Here is a 19,713-nt window from a genome sequence, read left to right as displayed (position 1 = left end):
GCCATGGGCAGGGACACCTCTCACTAGATCAGGCTGCCCAAAGCCCCATCCAACCTGGGTATGAACATCTTCACGGATGGGGTAGCCACAACTTCCCTGGGCAACCTGTGCCAGTGCCTCACCACCCTCATTGTGAAGAATTTCCTCCTTATGTCTAGTCTAAATCTGTCTCTCTCCAATTTATAGCCATTGCCCCTAATCCTATCACTACATGCCTTTATAAAAAGTCCCTCATAGATGCTTCGGAATCCAAACAGGTATTTCAATGTGTAGTTTTAGGCATCTATATTGCACCATAGTTCAGTTCACTCTTGCTGTCAACAATGTGCAGCAAAGCATACTGCAGAGACCCAGAAGCTACAAGCATACTTAGTACAGCCACAGCACTGCATCCCAATGAATGGCCTGTGCCCCGAACATCCTCTCTGCCTTTGAGACACATCCCTCATGTGCACAGATGCATTCAGGAAAAAACTCCTTAGAGCAAATGTGCTTGGACTTCTCTAATTAGGGAGCTTACCAGGAACACCTGTAGAAAACTGCATTTTAATAGAAAGTCATAGGAGGGAAACAATTTTTTTCCCAGAAAGAGAATTCCCAGACAAAAAAAAAAAAAAAAGACTAGTTGATAAAATGTTAAATATTCATAGAGAAAGGAGGACTACAAGAGCAATTTTCTTTACTACTGTATACTGAAAGTCCCAACATGGGTCATGAAGTCCAAACCTCTGATTATTTGGACATAAATTACAGAAGTTGTCATTCCTACGCTCACCAAGGGTCACTTAAAAATGGCTTGCGTTTTGCCAGAAGCTAATCCAAAACCTGATTTCTGAGGATAAAATCTGTTCCCATACCCAATTAAATATTTTACCTTAAAGTCACTATTCAGTTCAAGAACCGGCTGAGTTATGGACATTCAGCTAATCTTTCTGTCAGAGTCTGTCCCAGCTTCCATTGCCTGCATTGTGATCAATCTTTTGGTTGCAGTAATGATCATAAGATTTATTTCTATGCAATGTAATAACTACCACACCAAATCTCACTCGGCAGGAAAAAGACCTTTACCAATATAAAAATCATATTCAAAGGACAGGGTGTATTTTAACTAAATTCTTAGAGCAGCAATCCTTCAAAAATTACAATTAAAGCTTACCCTAATGCTTTTACAATTACATGACTCAATATTTTCAAGAGAATATGTAAAATCAATCAAGCACTCCAAGTAAATGAAGTGCATTTGCAAATTTTCATTATTCCTGTCAGCATCTGTAGTACTTATGGATTCAGACACTATTGTGCCCGTGCACTGCTGAAGTGAAACAGTCTCCGGCATCTGTAAAAGCAACATTCAGGATGGAAAATGCCTATTTGAATGGCAAGGAGTACCAAAGGAGGAAGATGGGGAAAAGAGGAAGGAGACAACAGAATAGGGAATAGGCTTACTTGACATCAGCCTCTCTATAGGTCAGATATACAGGTTCTTTCTGGTCCTCTTCTAAATTAGAAGACAACTGCTGAGCTATCAAACACACAGCAATAAAGATCTTTAAAATCTTTGATGACCTAATTACTTTCACTTGGTTGTACTGCATGTTTCTCATTAGCAAACAACTTGATGAGGTTAAATTTACATTGCTGGCAACTACCAGCACCAGCTCAACTTTCAGACAGAATTTCACTGTAACTTTCTTTTCCTCATCAATATTAGAGAAAGAGAATTAGTGAGCTATAAAAATGAATGGAATCAGGTTTTCTGTGAAAAAAGAAATCAGCACAATTAAGGGTAATTGTAGGCCATATGCTGAAGATTTCCCAGCAGTTCCAGAAATTTCATAAACTAGGTACTGTAGGCTTGTTGTGTTTTTTTTTAAAAAAAAATTTTATTCCAATAAAGGACTTCCTGTATATTGCTGGGGTAGAGGATGTTGCCTCAGGAGCTGTAGAACTGCTCAACTTTAGCTGGCCTTAAAATGAAAGCTCCCTTATATTATTAGATTCAAATACTTAGAGTTAAGTCTGTCACAAAAGATGGAGGGACATTCTCTCCATTCCACATAAGCATGAAATTCTATAACCAATTTTCAACTGTCTTTCATGCAGTCTCATAAAAATGATAATCTTATCATTACTATTTCATAGTTGAGGCAGTATTTGCAAAAGCCTGACAACAAGAACCATGAAAGACAAAAGCTTTAATATGATGCTCAAATCAGTGTCAAGGAGGACAATTTTGCACCTGGATTTATTGTATTACTTCTGACACTGTGGAAAAGCTGGTCACAGTTACCTAGTTATGAATGAATTTTGCAACAAAAGCAAGGATTCAGCTTCTTGACTTTGTATGATGTATAAAGGTTATCCTTCCTGAAATCCACTAAAAATTTACTAATATATCTTTTGATTAATTCAAATTAATAATTTGTAAATTAATTCTTTTAAGGTACCCAACAGTATCAGGTTTGTCACCAAGAAGACACCGCATTCCTCAAAAACGTTCTATATACACAAACTTTAACAAGATTTTATCACTAGAAATTAAGAGGCAGCCAAGCAAAGGTACTCCTCATTTTTAATGTTACTGTCCTGCTTGGGTACATCCCACATGAGGCCAACATCTCTCTGTAAGTGGGACCTTACACAACAAGGTGGTGTCATCTGTTTCACATTATTACAACACCATTATCTAAATGTGTCAGGACTAAGAGAAGCTGAACACGGATCAAGAGACCTCATCACTGGATGGCTCAGCTGTAGTGTTCACTGCCAGCCAGTGGTTTCAATCCCACTAGTCCCTATCCTCTTTTCCCACTACTTTTTCCTTTGCTGTTGCTCCTATTTGCTTTCCACAGCCATAGTGATGGATAGATTATACGGTGGTCATCAGATGGTCATTTCACAAGCAAGCAGTGCACTCCTTTTTTATGGCAAAAGAATAATTTATTGATCGTGTCTTGAATTACTTACTTTATTACTGACTGGCTGGTTCTGTACAAAGGATTTCTTCCATGTGAGGAGTCTAAGTAGTATTACTACACTCAAGTATGTTTCCAGGGAATATTCAATTTCACTTCTTTGTTCTTCTTCAGAACAATTATCCAAATGTTAATATCTTTTGCTGCTGTAGTTACTTTATTAGATTCTCCTGGTCAAACACCTACACAGGCTAGCAAATGGCAGAATAAGAACAAAGCATCTGCCTTTTTATTTCCCTCTTCACATTATGTCAGCAAATACCTGAAGCTGCTGGTGCCTCATTTAAGAAATGGGTAGAGTTCACGAGAAAGCAAACAAAAAAATCAGCTTCTGAATGTCCTCTTTAGACATTAGATGGCTGAAAAAAAATCCAAAATTTTCCTATTCTTGTGACTGGGTAGAGCTACCCAGGGTAATTTTGGTTGAATGCTAACTTTTTCATTGTAAATTCTTGTAAAACTAGGCCTTGGAAGTCAGCAACTGATCAGAACTGTGAGTGACAACACCATAAGAGGAATGTACCTCATCAGAGCCTCAGCGTGAATGGAGGTCTTACCACATGAGGTAAGCCAGGTCAGGGAACACTAGAGCATAAAGTCAGAAAGAATTTCTTCTAAGGATTTTCATGGGGGCTAAATTGGGCCTATTCATAGAAAAAAGCCTATTCATAGAAAAAAACAGCACAAAAAGTCATGCCTCGTCCAACCGATAGAAATCTCTTTCCAACAGTAGCTGATTTCATCTAGGCCAAATACTGGCATGACCAAAGCTTTCTGTAAACCTGATTTATAACATAACCTTTTGTCAAATAAATACTCGTGAAGATCTTTTTTTTTTCCAAATAGGAAGTACTACTACAAGAAGGTGGAAAACAGACTAAATAAATGCTACATTTGTCATTAATATAGAAGCGCACTGACACATTACAAAAAAATGAAATATACAGTACTTACTGAATACAATTAGCTTTAAAATCACTTTTGCTGTAGTACTGCTTTGATTAAAACAGAATCTAGCAAATCCACTGCTTCAATAACACAGTAGAGAATACTTTTGCAAGATCCATAAATAAAACCTTCCAAAGACAGAATTGGGCCAACAAGTGAAGGAATTGGAAAAAGAGACCCTAGTTTATCCTCTTTTCCCCTTCACCACTATCCTTAACCTCTTTTTTAATTCCTGTCCTCTGCTGCTTTTAAAAGCTGCCTAACAGTTCTACTGAAATGACAGTGTTTCCATCTGATCCAAGAATTTTAGAAGAGAATAAATGTGATTTTACTGCAGTCCTTTGCATTCTTTTTATTCAGCTTGTGTAAATAAGAGGACTAAAACAAGTATTTTTCACAGATACAGTAAGATGCAAAAGCAGTCTATGCACGTCTTCATTACCTTACTTCATAACTAATAGAATATTTTGTATACCAGAAATTCTGCCTTTATGGTCAACTTCCTAATGAAACATCTACTGAAATACACAGCTGACTCATCTTTACACAAACTGGCAAGTATGCACTCTGTAAGCCACACCTGAAGCTGAAGCAAATATCCAAATATGTTTATATACTCATTATTATGCTCCCATAACAGTAACTTAACAGTGCAGAAATGAAAAAAAATTACAACCACAAATCTTGAATCTTATTCAACCACGCACTGAAAAATAACCACCATGCAATGCACTTCAGTTTGAAGATGTGTCATACAAACTGAGTTGAAAAGCAGAATTTAGTAAAGTAATCTCAAGAATGTTGATTTATTACCCACCGTAGTTTCTGGTTATACTGCTTGACTTTTTCTAGTGAGGCTGCGTTAATCTGAGCTTGAAATTCTTCTACTGAGACACTGTCTCTGTAATAATATCCTTCCATGCTCTCCAACGCTATGAAAAGAAAAAGGACAAGAGAAAAATCAGTATTAAATATTTAGTATTCACCTTCTTTGTAGCTTTGTTCACACACTAGTAGATTACTTTTTAACTCTGAGGTTGTGACCCCACTATGGATTGCTGAGCTGTTTCCGTATGTCATCAAATTCATACAGATCGCTTCTTAAGATTTCATTTGCAACAAAAATTAAATTTCTTGCCCTGTGGAAAACATAAAGGAGTGTGTTAGTTTGAGCTCCATTGCTCTAATTAAAGTACGCCTGCCCTGTGAATGTAAATGTGGTTATTAGTTCTGATATATCCTGGAAGAAAACAGTAGAATGAGCTTGGGTAGAGGAAAGAAAGGATTAATGTAGCAGCTTTTTTTCACAGAGGGAGGCCTAACAACTTCTTACAAATTCTGATTTTGGGTGATATGGAATACTCAAACCTCTGCTTATTCCAGCTGATAATGTGAATGATGCCTTCTGGATGAAGTAAAGCAAACTTCTCCAGATCTCTGAAAATGCCCTTATAGGCTTCTTCTCAGGGATCAGCTAAGTTTCTAAAGCCAAATACTTGACAATGCCCCCGCTTTGTTGTATTCCTTTCACCAAAGCAATGATGAATATTGCTACAAGAACTCGGAAACTAAACAAAGGCTTCCATTAAAGGGAGGATCATGTGTCCTTCTCGTACAAACATTGCACAGAAATTAAAAGGAGGAAGAAATGAATGCTTTACCGCTCCATTTCAGGAATGGATAATGGCAATAGCTTTCAACCAAAAAAATAAAAAGAAAGAAAAAAAAATAAAAAGAACAGTCCTCTAGTCCCTTTAATTTAGGTACTTAGGGAAGTTCAACCTTGTCTTTAGCCATGTCAAATCAAGTGTTTGAAAGGTTCTCAAGAAAATTCAACCAGAAAAATCAAGATCTTCACATTAAAAGGTTAACCTTCTTATAACATAATACATAGGCTCTTTGAGATACAGGTTTTTTGAGGAGAAGCATTAAAGATTTTTACAATTACAAATATTGCCACTTTAATAACCCATACACATTCCAAGAATTCATCATCCTATTTGAAAATGCAAGCAATAAGCAGAGCTGTGATGGAAACATGCTGCTGCCTTACAGCTTCAGCTGCACGCAGAATATTAATTCTGCCTGTACTGCTTAATATGACCAGTTAATAAATAATTCATTCATTGTGAAAGAATATGCAAATTTCACTCCCTTTCTGTGCTTTCAGAATTTGTAATTCTTCTGTGCAAAAAAATATTAAATTTCAATAGTCAGACTTGCTTCTTAACTTCCTCAGTGCTAAGTCACACCAGAAAGCCCCCCCAAAAATATCTGCTGAACTCCATTTTTAATAGCATGTTAGTGCAAAGAGAGCTGATAATCCATACTGCTTATTTTACTGGCACAAAGTTGGTTTTATCCAATTAGATTACCCAACAGGGAAGCTCAGTCATCTGTCAAGACTGGCTCCAGCACACAGCTGTGTATCTGCAGGCACTGCTGGGGCCATGCTCACGAGTGCTGGCAGGGAATCCCACAATGTGTGCTTTCGGTTTCCCCTTTTTGAAGGGTTTAACATTTTTCTATCTAATATATTAGAAATCTCTTTTGTAAGGAAGCTTTCTTTATAATCATGTCTTCTATGGTGTTCTTGAAGCCATATTAGGCTACTATGGTCAGAATGCACAAATAACCGAACAGGAAAAAAGCCTTTGAAGGATGGGTAGGCTCAAAGGGTAGTAGCTAATAGTACATGGTCTAGGTAGGGGCCCATTACAAGCAGAATACCATGGGGATCTATATAGCTCAACAGCTTTCTCACTGACCTGGAGCAGGTAAGTCAAGTCCGCAGCTAACGTCAAATTGGGAAGAAGCAGTGGATATACTCAAGTCCAGGGCCACCTAGAGAGCGACCTAGACAGGCTGGAGGACTAGGCCAGCAGGAACCTCGTGAAACTGAGGAAAGACAAATGTGAAATCCTGCACCTGGGAAGGAAGAGCCTGAAGGGCAGCCCTGCTGAGAAGGATCTTGGGTCACAGTTAGACAGCAAGCTAAACATGAACCTAGAGTGTTCCCTAGCAGGCAAGAAGGCCAAGAGCACCCTAAACTGTATTAACATAACCATGCCCAATAGACTGAAAGAAGTGTTTGCCATCACTCAACGCTCATTAGACAGTATCTTGAACACTGTGTTTAGTTTTGGGTCCTGCAGTACCCCAAAACTATCAAACATCTGTGAAGAGTTGAGTGGAGGGCCACCAAGATAGTCATGGGGTGGAGCGCACGCTCTGTGAAGAGAGACTGAGGGGCTAGAGCTTGTTCAGCAAATACAAGTGATGGGTTTGCAGGGCATCTGCTTGCCAGGTGCCATTAGCTAGCAGGAGGTCAAAGAGAAGACAAAGACATGTTCTTCACAACAGTGCACACTGGCAGGACGAGAGGCAATGGACATAAATTAAAACAAGAGATGCTTTAATTCAACAGAAAGAAAACACTTTTTCACCATTAGATAAGTCAAGTAGAGGAACAGATTACCCAATAGATTGTGCAGTTTCTGTCCTTGGATGTTTTCAAGATAAGACTTGATAAGCACTCAAGCAACCTGGTCTGATGTCACAGCTGACACTACTATGAGCAGGAGGTTGGACTAGAGACCTCTTGTGGCCCTTTCCAATCTGGGTTATTCTAGCAGCCTATGAAAAACTAAAAAAAAATAAAAAACCCTACACAATTAACAGTTTAAGCAGCAATTTCAAATAAATTTAATTTCTTAAATGTCTTTTAAAGAATCATAGAATCATGGAATATCAGGTTAAAAGGGACCTCAACCTTTCTTGGCAAAAGCATGGCCTAAACAAGACGTCCCAGTACCCCATTCAGGCAAATCTTAGAAGTGTCCAATGTTGGGGAATCCACCAGGTTCCTGGAGAGATTATTCCAATGGCTGATTACTCTCATTAGGAAAATTTTTTCTCTAGTCTCCAACCAGAATCTCCCCAAGGAGTACTTTGTACCCATGACCCCTCATCTTTTCCATGTGATTCCCTGTAAAAAGGGGGCTCCATCTTCTTTGCAGTCACCCTTTGAATACTGGAACATGGTGATAAGGTCTCCCCTAAGTCTTCTTTTCTCCAGGCTTAATAAATCTAGTTCTCTCAGCCTCTCCTTACATAGCAGGCTTCCCAGTCCTTTGATAATCTTTATGGCCCCTCTCCGCACCTCCTCCAGCCTGTCCACATCTTTTGTAGAGTAGGGACCAAAACTGAACACAGTATTCCAGGTGTGGTCTGAAAAGTGCTGAGGGGAGTGGGATAATGATTTCTTTATCTCTGCTGGTGCAGTTCTAATGAAGGAAATAGAGAAAACTGAACACCAAGACCAACACCTCAACATTCTTACATCCCAGTCCTGCAAACTGGGATCCTTTTGAATGTACACACTTAAGCACAAAATTGTTTTTGCAAGAGGAAGGGACACACAATCTAGTCTGGGTAAACATATAAAATCTTCTAAAAAAGTCTATTGTCGAAATCCTGCAAATATATAACTTGTAATTTCAAGCATGGAGCTATGCAACACAAAATAGAGCGACATAGAAATGAATAATCTGATGTGTAATGACTTGTGCCTTTGATGAATTATTCCAAAACCATCATTTTCTAAATGTTTCATTTGAAAACAGCATGAGCCACTGTATTGAAGGAACAAAACAACTTAGCTCTGTTAAGCTTGGGAAGCAATAATTGACTTCACAGACGAACTTACAGAAGACTTACACATTTGCCACTAATACATTTCAGTTAAGGATAGAGATCCACTGAGTCAGTTTGATAGCAGCTCAGCCAAACCTCATAGGAAAGAAGTCAAAAATAGAATCCCAATTCATTCATTAATTAGGAAGAAATAAAAAAAAAACAAACCACTCATAAAATAACGAATTAAACACTAGGATTTAACTTCTTTTCCAGGACTTCTTATTCTTGGAGTCTAATGGATAATTTTTGGAAGGGTGATCCTTGAAAATCAAAGAAATTTGTATGCTAAAAAAAGAAAAATCTTTCTATGTTACTGAAAATAATTAAATACATGTAACACTTGAATGAATCTTTGCCCCTTATTTGACTACAAAGACGATTATGCTAACACTCAAATACCTTGGGCTTCTGGAAACAGAAAGGGAAAATTCTACAAATTAAGTTCTGTAGAACACTGAATCCCCTCCTGAAGCTAAAAGAAATCAGTATTTCCAAGACTTCCTCTGAACCAAGGTATTTTGTGTTCTCTTTCATGTACCTTTTTGTCTGCTGTACTGAAATGCGTCGCCTGCTCAGTGTTCTCATTTTCCCCTAATCAATCCATTCAGAAGATATCCACTGAAGTCTGCCTTTATGAGGCCATTTAAAAACCAGACTTCAGGGATCTTATTTTTAAAAAAACTCTGTGTTTTAAGTTCACAGTAAGTTCGGCTGTTTCTTCATGTATCTTACCATTTGCTATTCCCTTTTACATCTTCCTTATCTATCAGACACCAAACCCTCTTCAAAACCTTCATTTGTATGCCTGACTTCTGCCTGTTCCATATAGACCCTGGAAGCCTTTCACAGGATACTGAGTACTTTCAGCTCCCTCTGAAATCAAAGGCAGCTCAAGGCAATCAGCACCTCACATTCACCATTTCAGTGAATCAAACTCCACTCTCCTGACGACTGTAATGACACTGCAGCTAATGCAGCCTGCCTGCAATTTATGAACAGTCTGAGCATCAGCGCCACTATTCATCACTTTCGTAAAATTTGCAGTGTCATAACTACAAAAGCTTGAAAACATTATTTAAGTCTTCATAACATTTTAAAGAGACAGAATTCTCTGGGGATAGCAATTTTATCCTTAAACTGGAAGTAATGGGAAAAGATTATGATAGCATCTGGAATGCAAAATGCATTTAAAGGCAAATTTCATGGTCTGACTATTGTCCACTAATGCCTACGAAGAACAAAACAAAATTCATAGAAATATAGAATCACCAGGTTGAAAAAGACCTCTTGGATCATCGAGTCCAACCATTCCTATCGGCCACTAAACCATGGCCCTGAGCACCTCATCTACCAGTCTTTTAAATACCTCCAGGAATGGTGACTCAACCACCTCCCTGGGCAGCCTTTGCTAGTGCCTGATGACTATTTACACTCTGCCAGTGCTTCAAGTAAGCAATAATGAAGAGTATTCATTCTTTGGTGTTGGAACCAAATAACAGGCATAAACTTAAAAATACATACTCACCTTCCTAAGTTTTATTACAAATTTCAGCATTTCTTGAACTTACATTTTAATTCAAAGTTCTGAGTAAATGCCCACATTAAACAAGATATTAAAACATAAGCATCATGCCTGTACAGGTACAAAGGATTTAAATCAGAGCAGATAAGCAGGGTTTTAAAGAGAGTTAAATATTATGTGAAAGAATTGGAGGAGGGAAGAATTAAAACTCAAGTTACCTTGTGAAAAAAGCACTGGGTGGATTTTAAATCCCCCTCCATTCTTCAGCCTTTGAGGAAGCTGTTCAAAATGGTAACTGTCAAGGTAGAAGTAAACCTTCAGGGTTTGCCGGCTTCCTTCTGCTTGGTATGTGATTGGAACATCTAAGAATACAGTCATTGTCACTTTTTCATTAAAAGCAATGAAAAGTCATTTTCCAGAAACTGTTGCACCCAAAGTTCACGCAGTTAGACAAAAATCACTGCAGACACAAAACTAACAGGTGCAGTATTTTACATTATCTCAGTGTTGCTGTGGTCACTTTTGGCCTACCTACTATCATGAAGCAAACAGAGAAGCAGTGAGTGTCATTTTTGCCAGCCTGTCAATGACAGCAAAAATACTAAGCAAATCATGTTGTGGGCAATATCCCATGTAGCATTCCCCATAAATCTGAAGAAACATCTATGTACAGCACATAGTTTGAAATCTTTAGAAGGATACCTTGAGCCATATTTCACATACCTCTCACGGGTGCATTATGTATAAAGTCAGTATGATATATAAAGTCAGATTCTCCTCAGATTGTGTGGCTAATATACAGTACCTATCTGTACATTCATTAAATTATTATTTCTAAAAATCAGCTCTCAACTGGGAAAACAAATGTATTATGTTAGAATATATAAAACTGTAAGGGGATATTTCATTACACTTTGGTAAACTAAATATCATTATATTATAATTGCTGTAGGGTTCAGGGCAACAAGCAGTATCATCTGGCACTTACAGTGATTCTGCAACATCCATTGTGTGTATTATGCCAGATGATTACCGTGTAAATAGCATTAGCAAAAGTTAATGAAAATTTTCATTTAGCTAAATCTCTCAGAGAAAGTCAGTTTAATTCAATTTAAGCTTTGTATGTTTTTCCTATTTAAGTACCGGTCCCACACATAAGTCACCAAGCTGAATACAGTAACAATAAAATTTGGTGATTTGTATAAATAATACTATTATGTAGTTTTTACTCTGTGTGCATAAATTATTTTGTACCTTAACGGAGAAGACCCCAAAGGAACATTTTTCACTATATTTGGTAATAAGAAAAAGACTTATTTTTCTTTTATTGATTATGCAGAATCATAAGTGGAAAACCCAAATTTACCAGTGTCTTGTCTTCTGAAACCACAGTCACTGTGGTGGTAGCACTTAAACAAAAAGGAAATACAGATTTCATTATTGTCCTAGAACACTTGGACTTTCCATTTATCTCTGGTTTAGCCCACACATCTCAGCTGGAAGACATAGCAATATGAACAGTTCTTGACATGGGCCCAGGGAAAACTCCCCAACAGGAGGCCCTCATGTTTCAGTTCCACGTTGCTATTTTGCTTGGCAGGTCTTTTTAGAACAAGCACTCTAAATAGAGTCCTTAACTTGAATTTTACAGAAATTAATATGATCTTATGTAGGCTAATTCCTACCTGACTACTGGCCCTGCACTACTGAATTCATCAGAGCCCAAGCAGCTTTGCGGAGGAGATCTGTGTCTTCTGGTTTTGGTCATAACAAAAGTTCTCTCACGTGTGGTCCCAATCCGGCAAGGGAATTGCTTTAAAAAAAGCTTGATGTGAAGCACACATGCTTTCCTCCCTTCCCAGGGGAGTTTTAAGACTCAGCGAAAAATGAGGGCTTTTTACTCACTAGACAAAGTTCACTGCAGGAAAATCTCTACTGGCTGAAAATGTATTAGCAGAGGAATGGCTGAAATTGAGTGAAGGGTATAAACTGCAGACTGTGAAGACAGTCCTGTCCTGTGAGCGGGGCAAGTATTGGGAGGAAGGGTTCAGGACCCCGACTGTCTGTGCCAGCAGGTCTCAGAGGAAATATCTTGCAGAGAAATATCTTTAAAACCATCCTAATAGAGTTTGCCATCTCCTTTCAAGGAACTCTTCCAAGATCTACTTTGTCTTTCAGATGATGAAATTAAATGTTTCTTATGCTTCTCCATCTTGTCTCAGTTTCTCTATTATGACCTTCAAGTTTATTTTACATGACTCTTCAATAACAACTAACTCTTCCAGGGACTTTCCTGATGCAGTCACATGCTCCCAAAGGAAAATGCAGTTAAATAAACAGTTCTTCCCTCAAGGTTACTGACATTGCTAGATAATGATTCTGCCTTGTCACTGACGTCACCTGTATTTCAGGAAATCTTGGAATATTAAGAGAGCTACAGATCTACTAGTTCTCCACATTCCCAAACTATATAATTTTCCCTTTGGGAAGTAATGTTCTAGGAAAGAAAAATGTTACCAACATAGAAAACTTTTCTGAACAGTAAAGCCCAGATATTAGTTATAATTACTCACTTGCAACTAGTGGTTCTGGTTCTGATTGTCTGAAGTAAAAAGTAACTTTTTCCAAGTCAAATAGTGCAACTAATGTATCTTCTAGCATGGCTTGCTCATCAGCCTAAAAAAGGCAAAAGAAAACTGAAGTGGTCATTTCAGCCAGATCTTTTCCCTATCAGAAATAACAAGAGAACAGGACATAAAAGTAACTACAGAATGTTGCACATGTTGCTGATGCAGCTTATAACCTAATAATGTAAATACCTTTGTTTCTATTGGCACTTTCCCTTTTATTACTAGTCCAAGATTATCAAAATTAATGTCACTTTCATAATAAATTAATAGGTCATTTATCGCTATTATTACTTCTCATGGCTTTTAATCAAACACTACTGCAATTATTCTTTATGTAATATAACAGAATTCAACAGCTTGTCTCGACACCAGGTCTAGCCTACAAATCCTCAGAGGGGAAATCTAAAAAGCAAATGCTTCTTTTTATCAATTTTCTTTCTAAAATGTACAACTTAAGTGTTTCATTTATAAACAACAGATGAGAGTTCATCGTGTGCACTCTAAGCACCAATAATTGAATCAGTAGCTCAGAACAACTACAGTTCAGGGTGATTTGCATCTTCACCTACAAAACTCTAGATGCAAATCAGGCATGTAGATCTGTCAATATCCTGATTTGCACCTATAGTTCACTCTGTGTACTCCTGAGCTAAAGAGATCCTATCTAATTTATGAAAAATCTTCAGGAAGAAAATTCCTAACTCCTCTGGACACTTCACTGGACCTTTAAAAGGGAAAACAGTAATCTCAGGTAACGTTATCTTGAGTTAAATATGCAGAGCAATTACAGCAGAAATCAGCAACCACTCAAAGTAATTAGATTCTTTATATAATCTCCCTTAGCACCTTAAATTAGCAAGAGCCAAATGGAAATCTGAGGTATGCATTTTTCCTCCTCTAAGAACTGAAACAGCATGAAGGCAAGGAACAATAAACTAGCTGCCTATAAAATGAGAATAAATTATTGCTTACTGAATTAAAGAAAGGCAAAAAAAACACTTCATGATTTTCCCTCATTTATATAGTGAAATAGCATTCCCCGTTGTACTTATGCAAAAAGCAAAGCTGCTAGAAACATTTTGTCTCCCAGTTTGGGTTTATGAAGTCTCGATGAACAGAGCAGTTTTACCAGCAGAATTTTCTGAAAACCATTCAGTGACGTGGGAAATCATTTCACAACTGTTCATTCTTTACTGAACTCTGGCCATAATGAGTGCGATTTCCTTCAAATACCCTTGTTTAAAATAACATGGATCATTTGTAAGCAAAATAGTGCTGAGAAGGTATTGAAAAAATTGCCTTTGAATACTTTTCCGTTGGTTAAGAACAGTTAGAAGAGATAACATTTAATTCTGTTTTCAGTTCGACAACGCATACTGCTGCTATCTGTTTATGTGAAAATAGCCAAGTAGCATGCGCTTTCACTACAAAGGAAATCGTTACAATCTTGAAAGAAAAACAGAGAAGTATTCAGTGCCGTAAAGACAATACTTACTGCATGACAACATGACAACCAAGCACATGGAAAAATGTAAGACAGGCATCAACTGAATTTACTCTAGAACTCCCACACCACGACACGTTGGTGCAGCATGGTGCTAAAATGCATCTGAAACTGAAGGCATGAGCCCGAGCTCTTCTGACAATGCTTTCTTCACATGGTCCTCATGCGGATAAAGAGCCCTCCTGTTTCTTTCAGGGACTGATTTTATCAGGACTGAATCAGCACACCTTCTGACATGTAAGCCCCACACAGTTACATCAGCTAACTGAGGTAGTTGCTCAGACTAGCTCAAGTCAATACTCTCCAACAATTCCACAGGCTAATAATTTATCATTGTGATTTAGAAATATCTTAATTGATCTCTTCCGCTTCTGAAGTTTACCAGGTTGACCTGTCAGCATTTGCTGCTGAGCTGGACAAGGTAAGGAAAGAAGACATTGTCTGTTATTTGCGTGGATGTTTATACAAAATGTATCAGATCAGTTGTTTTCAGTGAGCAACTCCAGAGGCCAAGAAGACTGCCATGGACCAGACCATGCAGACTGCTTCACAGTTCTTCAAGTTAGCAGGGATTGTTCTGTTCTGAAAAGCTGCTTAAATAGCTGAAGAATCACTTTGGATAACTGGGGACTGGAGGACTGAAAAAGCGATGTCCCTTTTTCAGCTGTGCCCTCTATCACCGCTCTTTGCTAAGCCTTGTGAAGAAATATAAGATTTCCAATCACCCTGACAGGCTACGAGGTTTTACCCTATGACAGGAGCAAAAATGACCAATCTACTCCTTCAACTGTCTTTTTTTTGGGAAAGGGGGTGATAAAATTATCCAATCAGGTACTTTATTTATCTTGCATTGCTGCTAATTACAAACTGAAGTTCTGGTTATCACTACATTCCCTCTTAGGGAACAGCTATGATAGCGGTGGAGAACCAAGGGTAAAGTCACTATCTGCTAACTCAAAACACATACTACTATTGTGGAAAACACCTCCCATATTGCAAAAAAGCCACATTTCCCACATCTGTAATTATCTAAATTACAAATTTTCCAAACAGCAGCTCATTAAGAAACAAGCTAAGCACAAAGGACACCAAAAAAAAAAAATATTTCTAACTAGGACTGTTTAACCATGCCCCTGGTTCAGGGAACAAACATGGGCTGTGACTAAGCTCTCCACAAGAGGAAGTCTTACCAGATTAGGCGAGAGCAGGGACTGGAAATGAAGGAGAAGACCCGCACTGGCTATCTGTTCCAACCACCTTCTGCTGGCCTCCAGCGTCTCCATTTCATATTCTTTGTTGTTGTCAAACATCTGATTTAAGGCCACCATTAATTGCTCTGAAAAAGCACAGACTGTGGCAACTAGGCTCTGACAGAAGACCATGTCTCGCCTCAATTGTATCTCACTATCTGTGATGGGGGAAAAGCAAAAGACGAAAAGCAAAAATGGAGCAGAAGATTAATCAAAAGCAAAGGAACTGGACCAGATTTTTTTTCTTTGTCTAAATAACAAGTCATTTTAAGGTAAATTACAAGTTTACACTTATTCCCAGTAAGTAGCACTCCATGACCAAACCTGTCATTTTCCACATTTAAAGATTATTTTATAACTACAAAAATTATATAGAAATGTACTTTCAACCTGGAATTTAAATTAGTTCTTCATAAACAATTTATGTTCAGGAAGATTTTAATGAACATGCCATCAACTCTATGTACTTTTGGTATTATAAGGCAATGGATGTGAGTCAGATCTCTCTGCTGCAATTTTGGACGCAGAAGGAACAACAGTAACAGGGGATGAGGAAAAGGCTGAGGTACTTAATGCCTTCTTTGCCTCAGTCTTTAATTGTAAAGAAAGTCGTTCCCTCTGTGTAAAAACCCAGGAGCTAGAGGAGCAAAATGAGGCTCCCATGATCCAAGAGGAGGTGGTCAGAGCCTTGCTTGCCCAACTAGACACCCACAAGTCTATGGGGCCGGATGGGATTCATCCAAGAGTATTGAAGGAGCTGGCAGATGCGCTGACCAAACCCTTTTCCATCATCTTCCAATAGTCCTGGAAGACTGGGGAAGTCCCACTGGACTGGAGGGTGGCTGATGTTGTGCCCATTCACAGGTAGGGTCGCAGGGAGGACCCAGAAAACTCCAGGCCTGTCAGTCTGACCTCAGTGCCAGGGAAAGTCATGGAACAGGTGATCTTGAGTGCTATCATGAAGCACATGCAAGAGAACCGGGTGATCAGGCCCAGTCAACATGGGTTCACAAAAGGCAGGTCTTGCCAAACTAACTTGATCGCCTTCTGTGACAAAGTGACTTGGCTGCTGGACGAGGGAAAGGCTGTGGATGTGGTCTTCCTGGACTTCAGCAAAGCCTTTGACACAGTTTCTCACAGCATTCTGCTTGAGAAACTGTCAGCCTCTGGCCTGGACAGACGCACACTCTCCTGGGTGGAAAACTGGTTGGATGGCCGGGCCCAGAGAGTGGTGGGAAATGGTGTGAAATCCAGCTGGAGGCCAGTGACAAGTGGGGTTCCCCAGGGCTCAGTGCTGGGTCCAGCCCTGTTCAACGTCTTTATCAATGACCGGGATGAAGGCATCGAGTGCACCCTTAGCAAGTTTGCAGATGACACTAAGCTGGGTGGAAGTGTTGATCTGCTGGAGGGTAGGGAGGCTCTGCAAAGGGATCTGAACAGGCTGGACCGCTGGGCAGAGTCCAATGGCATGAGGTTTAACAAGGCCAAATGCCGGGTCCTGCACTCGGGGCACAACAACCCTATGCAGTGCTACAGACTAGGAGAAGTCTGGCTAGAAAGCTGCCTGGAGGAGAGGGACCTGGGGGTGTTGGTTGACAGCAGACTGAACATGAGCCAGCAGTGTGCCCAGGTGGCCAAGAAGGCCAATGGCATCTTGGCTTGTATCAGAAACGGTGCGACCAGCAGGTCCAGGGTGGTTATTCTCCCTCTGTACTTGGCACTGGTGAGACCGCTCCGCGAATACTGTGTTCAGTTCTGGGCCCCTCACCACAAGAAGGATGTTGAGGCTCTGGAGCGAGTCCAGAGAAGAGCAACAAAGCTGGTGAAGGGGCTGGAGAACAGGCCTTATGAGGAACAGCTGAGAGAGCTGGGGTTGTTTAGCCTGGAAAAGAGGAGGCTGAGGGGTGACCTCATTGCTCTCTATAACTACCTGAAAGGAGGTTGTAGAGAGGAGGGTGCTGGCCTCTTCTCCCAAGTGACAGGGGACAGGACAAGAGGGAATGGCCTCAAGCTCCACCAGGGGAGGTTTAGGCTGGACATTAGGAAAAAATTCTTCACAGAAAGGGTCATTGGGCACTGGAACAGGCTGCCCAGGGTGGTGGTTGATTCACCTTCCCTGGAGGTGTTTAAGGGATGGGTGGACGAGGTGCTAAGGGGCATGGTTTAGTATTTGATAGGAATGGTTGGACTCGATGATCCAGTGGATCTCTTCCAACCTGGTTATTCTATGATTCTATGAATGTGAGAGCTATCTGGGTACAAAAAGATTTACTTTCCACAGGAAAGCAAGGCTGGGCAGAAGCTCTTAATACGACTGCATCATCTGATCAACTCCACAGCTACCAGCTGGATAGGGCAGATGAAGACTGTCTACTGTGAAGTGCAGACAGGGCATATAGGAGTGTTGCCATCAGAACATAATCTATCCTGAATATGAAACCTTTAAAACAAGCGCAGAGCAGCATCACATATTCAGGAAGCAGCAGAAATTTATGGTGTCAGGAAAGTCCAGGACAGGTCCCTAGGTAGAAATCTATGGAGCCATTAGTAGCTGATTTAAATTAGGGACTAAGTAACCTACCAATTTATTCTGGAGGGCACAGACATTAGATTAGCTAAAGGTCAAAAGAGCTAGAAAGGGAAATATGTTCTCAGTAAAGCACAAAACGGTGCTCATAAATATTCTGTCCTTCCATCTCTTCTTTTCTGAAGGTCTTCAAGTATTTTTATCATTATAAGCTGTTAGGCAAACATCAATCACAAATGGTACAGGTAGACCTAATATTTCTCAGAGCAAGAGAAGATTAGGTGATACCAAGGTCTTTCTAAAGCCTAAAATCTTTGTCCTCTCTTTTAGATTCCTCTGTGTCTAAGAGGCTTAGCTCCTTTTCCACCTTCTCTATGAAGCTGGCAAGGTATCAGATGACTGGATAACACAGCAGAAATAATGCAGTACTCTCAGAATTTATGTTGACTTTAAGAATATGCTTTGCTTGGACTCCAAGTATTTCTTGAAGTTACTCCACTCTGTCTGTTTTCCTTCTGAGACCTTTTTCAGTTTTTTCCTTGACTATTGATAATAGTGACCACTCTTTTACTATGATTTTGATTTCATTTGCCAGCCTATCAGGACCTGAGAAATGTTTCCCATAAATGGTCTAATCACCACTGCTTCTACACTGTGACTCATTGCTTTTCGTTTTGATTATTAAAATTACCTTCTCCCTCCCCGTCTTTCAAGTTGGGCAGAATCCAGTACAGACAGATTTTTTGTCTTTAAAAACTCCACCCAATCTCAGCGTCAAAAATCCCACTGGCTTCTCTGCAATCAAAAACCTTCCAATGCCACAGCAGCACTCGGGGATTTGAGGCCAAAACACATTCCCTCTCCTCACTTTGCTCAATTTTATCTCTGTTTGTCTAACAGCAGTTGACTTTCAGTGCCTTCCTCTGTATTGCCTGCTTCTGAAGCAGCCCTCTTGTGTCTCCAACACCTCATTTCTAAATCTCATTTAATATTACTTAAACATCAAAGACTGCTTGCCAGAGCACTTTAGGTTCTTTTTACAAAAAGATTTCTATACAAAATAAACTACAGAATTTATGAATTAATGAAACCATGTAAATAAGGAAAACTGCTTTAAAAATTAAAGTCTAGGGTATTTTCTACCATCACTTATTTTAAAACACCTGAGGAATTGCTAAAAGCTCTAATAAAACTTAAAAAATATCTAACAACAAAGAAATGTTATAATACTCTTTATAAAACTGCTGTTATGTGTCATAACATAACTATAAAATAATTATACACTCATATAGCACTGAAAGATGGTTAAATTAATCAGCTTTTACAGTCAAATATGACTGCTTAATTGAACACATACAAACTGTAGAGCATCTTCTGCCCCAAGTATTATTCCCTTAATACTGATTTACTGACATTTATTTTGCAGCCATACATGCCTGTTTTGCATATTTGAAACTGTATGGGGTACTGATAGAATAATACACAGAATTATCAGACCCTTTCCAAAAAAGGGAGGCTTTAGGTCTCTAAAAAACAAAAGAGACTTCAAGTCTCTTAAAGACTCTAAAAAAATGATACAAGAATATGTATGGGTTGGAACAGTAAGGTAAATCTAGAAATAGATGGGAATAAAGAGAAAAGAAAAAAGACAGTGATCAG

General features: G+C 39.1%; 1 protein-coding gene across 1 annotated transcript in view; it reads right to left on the bottom strand.

Annotated features, from left to right (window-relative positions):
- PREX2 (phosphatidylinositol-3,4,5-trisphosphate dependent Rac exchange factor 2) overlaps nucleotides 1–19,713 on the bottom strand; it is a 182,454-nt gene that overhangs the window by 33,789 nt on the left and 128,952 nt on the right. Inside the window, exons 32-35 of the mRNA XM_069854213.1 lie at nucleotides 15,468–15,685; nucleotides 12,717–12,819; nucleotides 10,362–10,505; nucleotides 4,741–4,855 (exon numbers count right to left, since the gene is read on the bottom strand). Coding sequence (XP_069710314.1) covers nucleotides 4,741–4,855; nucleotides 10,362–10,505; nucleotides 12,717–12,819; nucleotides 15,468–15,685 — 580 coding nt within the window. The remainder of the gene's footprint in view (nucleotides 1–4,740; nucleotides 4,856–10,361; nucleotides 10,506–12,716; nucleotides 12,820–15,467; nucleotides 15,686–19,713) is intronic.

This window comes from Phaenicophaeus curvirostris, chromosome 3 (assembly GCF_032191515.1).
Source record: "Phaenicophaeus curvirostris isolate KB17595 chromosome 3, BPBGC_Pcur_1.0, whole genome shotgun sequence".
Taxonomy (NCBI): Eukaryota; Metazoa; Chordata; class Aves; order Cuculiformes; family Cuculidae; genus Phaenicophaeus; species Phaenicophaeus curvirostris.
Note: the sequence above shows the minus strand (reverse complement) of the source record. Positions and strands in the feature narration are given on the sequence as shown.